Here is a 3579-nt window from a genome sequence, read left to right as displayed (position 1 = left end):
GGAAGGGGGGTCGGGGCGGGGGGGGGGGGCGAGGCTGGAGGGGTAGGGCTGGGGGTCAGGGGGAGCTCCTGAACCCTGACCTCCACCCCGGTGCAGCCCCGCCGGGGGTCCCGTCCGTGTGGTGCCGTGCTTCTGACTACGAGAACTTCTCCTGCTCCTGGGCCGCGGCCCGCGACACCTTCCTGCCCACGCGCTACATCACCACCTACCGGTGAGCCCCTCTCCTGCCCCTGCCCCTCCGCGCTGCAGGCTGAGCTGCCCCGTGCCCGGGCTCCCACCCCTCATGCCCTGCCCTGCTGCCGGGGCTCCCGGCAGGCAGCTCCCAGCACTGGGGGCCTCGGTTCTCAGTCCACACACATGCATGCACACGACTGCATATACGTGCACACATGGATATGCCTGCACGCATGCGCACACAGGTGCATGCACACACATGCAGACACATGCACATATGCTCAAACACATGCACATGCCTGCACGCATGCAGGCACACGGATATATGCACTGTCACTGGACTTCACATTAGACATGGTTTGGCCAGCAGCACACTTGCACGCACATGCGTGCCCACACGGACTTGCACACTCATGCATACCCATGCACAAGCATGCATATATATGCACACACAGCTCAGGGGGCTGGAACAGCAGCAAGAGGCTCCTTCTGCCCTGGTCCCGTCTCCACCGCTCCTGCCCCTGCCCCGATGCCCCCTGCCCCCGCCATGGATTCAGAGGCTGCTTCTTCTCTGCTTTTCTTCATGCGCAGGAAGAAGTCGCTGACCAGGGAAGAGAAGCGAAGGTAAGACCCGTGTCACCTGTCCTGTGACATCACAGCGCTGTGTGATATCATGCACGGGGCCAAGCGGGGCATGGGCATGGTGTGGGGATGTGTGTCCAGCTCCCCTGCTCCAGCCGGGGCTGCAGGCTCAGGGGAGGGACACAACTGAGCCGCTGGCAGAGGGGCCGGCCTGCACAGTTATATTTAGCCCGGCTTAAGGTCCCGTCCATCCGTTCCACATCCCGGCAGCTTCCTGCCGTGCCAGGACACGGAGAGCCCTGCCCTGATCCTGGCGCCTTCCTTCTGCAGGAAGGGACGAGGCCAGCGCCCACCCACAGACCTCCCCAGCGCCCCCCCAGCCAAGCCCCAGGACTATGAGGGGGCTGGGACAGGGCAGGGCATGGGGGCCCGGTGCCTGGGGGGCAGAAAGCAGCAGCTGCCATGCCATGGTGTGGAGCAGGAGAGGCCTGGGGTGCAAGGGCCTGGCGGGGTGTTGCTGAGCCATGCGCCCCGTCTCATTGGCAGGGTGCAGGGCGGACCGGTGGGGCTGTGCCTGCAGGACCCCGCGCACCCGGGCACGTGCACAGTGCCCAAGTCGGAGTTCTGGAGCTCATACCGGCTCAACGTGACCGAGGTGAACCCGCTGGGCGCCAGCTTCCGCCTCCTGGACGTCACTATGCAGGCCATCCGTGAGTGCGCATGCGTGGGCATCCACACGTGTGCACATGTGTGTACACACACATGCATGTATATATGCACACAGGCATAACCATGCATTCACACACATGCCTGCACCGACATGCGCTCATGTGCATGCATGCATGCATATACACACGTGCATGCACATGTATGCATGCACATGTGTACACATGCATATGCACTGTGTGCACACATGAATGCACACATATGCCTGCATGCACACATATGCACATGCACACACAGGTGCCAAGGTGGGGACAACTCCACCCAGCTGCCCCGGCACATGAGCTGATGCCCCTGCCTGTCCCTCCCGCAGTGAAGCCGGACCCCCCGGAGGGGCTGGTGGTAGAGCCAGTGCCACGAGCCCCCCGGCGGCTGCGTGTGCACTGGCAGTACCCCGCCTCCTGGCCCAAGGAGCCCCACTTCCAGCTCAAGTTCCGGCTCCAGTACCGGCCTGTCATGCACCGCGCCTGGTCCATGGTGAGTCCCGGCGGGGAGGGGGGTTGGATGCATGCACAGATGGGGCTGGGAGGCGCCGCGTTGCCCCGATCCCCTTGCAAGCTCCCCGCTCCGTGCAGGTGGAGACGGCGAACCTGTCCGAGGTGATCACCGACGCCTTCTCCGGGCTGGAGCACGTGGTGCAGGTGGGCGCCAAGGACTTCCTGGACGCCGGGAACTGGAGCGAGTGGAGCGCCGAAGCCCGCGCCACACCGGTCACTGGTACGGCAGAGCAGCCCCTGCTGAGGTGCCCTACGTCCTCTGCCCGGCTTGGGCCACGTGGCTTCAGTGCATCCGTGGCAATATGGAGCAACTCTTGCCCCGCCGGGGCCTGAGAAGGACCGGGACCCCCTGCAGCCATGCAGCCACGAGTTGCCTTCCTCTGTCTCCCCAGTGCCTCCGGACCCAGCCGCCACGGCCAGCGCAGAAACCACTACCGAAACCGGCCTGGAGCGCGCGGCCCACGAGCCCTCACCTGCTCCCAACCCCGAGCCCATTGGTGGGTGGCGTTGGCACCGGGGTCCCTGGGGCCAGACGGGGCTCGGCGGGGCGGTCAGAGCCGGGGGTGCCCCACTGGGATAGAGACTCCTTGGGGGACGGGGGTCCCGTAGGAGCTGAGCACCACCCGCAGAGGTGGGCTGGGACAGGGGCTGGGGAGCTGGGTGTGCAGCAGGGGCCGGGACGGCAGTCACAGTCTGTGCATGCATGCAGACCGCAGCGACCCCACGGAGAGGATCGCCGTCCTGGTCTCACTCGGGGTCTTCGCCTTCGTGGTCCTGGCCGCCGTCCTGTTCGTCGCCCTCCTGGTCTGGTAGGTGCCACGGCAGCCCCGGGGCAGGGTGCATGGGGACGGGTGGCCTCGGCGTGGCCCGCAGACCTGCGGGCAGGAGTGATCGGCAGCAAGGCGGTGATCAGCGGTGCCGTGGGGCACCCGGTGCCTCGAAGGGCATGGCCAGAGCGGGGGCCTGGCTGGCAGCCCTACACCCTGTGCAGCTCAGGCCCAGCCCCTGGCAGCCGGCGGTGTTTACCAGCCGAGCCATGCACGGCGGGTGTGGGGGGGACCCCCCCCAGCCCCAGCAGCTGGAAAGGCAGCACAGGCAGTGGCGGGGGCCCAGCCGCGGCAGGCGCAGGGAGCTGGGCCGTGCCTTCTCCGGTGGATGCATTTGGGGGTCTCGCGGGGCGGCTGCTGCGGGGAGACGATGCCAAGCTGACCGGCTCTGCTCTGCTCTGCTCTGCTCTGCTCTGCTCTGCTCGCAGGCGCCGGGCAAGGAGTCAGGGCAAAGAGACACCCGAGAAACACGACTTCCTGGCAGCTGCCGTCCACCTCAAGACCCTGCCGAGTGAGTGTGGTGGGTGCCAGGTGGCAGAGAGGCATGGGGGGCACGGGGCTCGCTCCCCGGCGGACGGGGCCAGGGGCACGGGAGTCAGCGGGAGAAGCCGGTGCTGGAGCCAGCGGTTGCAGGGTTGGGGTACAGAGCAGTTGGGCAAGGAGGGGGGCATGCAGGATGGAGTCCCTGGGGATGCTCCCAGGATGGCGCCCGGCTAGAGAAGGGGGCCGGGGTTGTGGGGCAGCCCCAGTGCCTGAGCGCAGCCCCGCTGCATCCT

General features: G+C 66.9%; 1 protein-coding gene across 1 annotated transcript in view; it reads left to right on the top strand.

Moving 5' to 3' along the window:
- Positions 1–59: 59 nt before the first annotated feature.
- The window catches only part of IL11RA (interleukin 11 receptor subunit alpha), a gene marked incomplete at its 5' end in the record, with an annotated part of 3888 nt that continues 368 nt past the window's right edge, over positions 60–3579 (top strand). Inside the window, 8 exons of the mRNA XM_025207476.1 lie at positions 60–211; positions 766–798; positions 1303–1466; positions 1793–1956; positions 2055–2196; positions 2369–2473; positions 2686–2785; positions 3232–3314. Of these exons, the coding sequence (XP_025063261.1) occupies positions 60–211; positions 766–798; positions 1303–1466; positions 1793–1956; positions 2055–2196; positions 2369–2473; positions 2686–2785; positions 3232–3314 (943 nt within the window). The remainder of the gene's footprint in view (positions 212–765; positions 799–1302; positions 1467–1792; positions 1957–2054; positions 2197–2368; positions 2474–2685; positions 2786–3231; positions 3315–3579) is intronic.

This window comes from Alligator sinensis, unplaced genomic scaffold, assembly GCF_000455745.1.
Source record: "Alligator sinensis unplaced genomic scaffold, ASM45574v1 scaffold783_1, whole genome shotgun sequence".
NCBI classification, from domain to species: Eukaryota; Metazoa; Chordata; order Crocodylia; family Alligatoridae; genus Alligator; species Alligator sinensis.
Note: the sequence above shows the minus strand (reverse complement) of the source record. Positions and strands in the feature narration are given on the sequence as shown.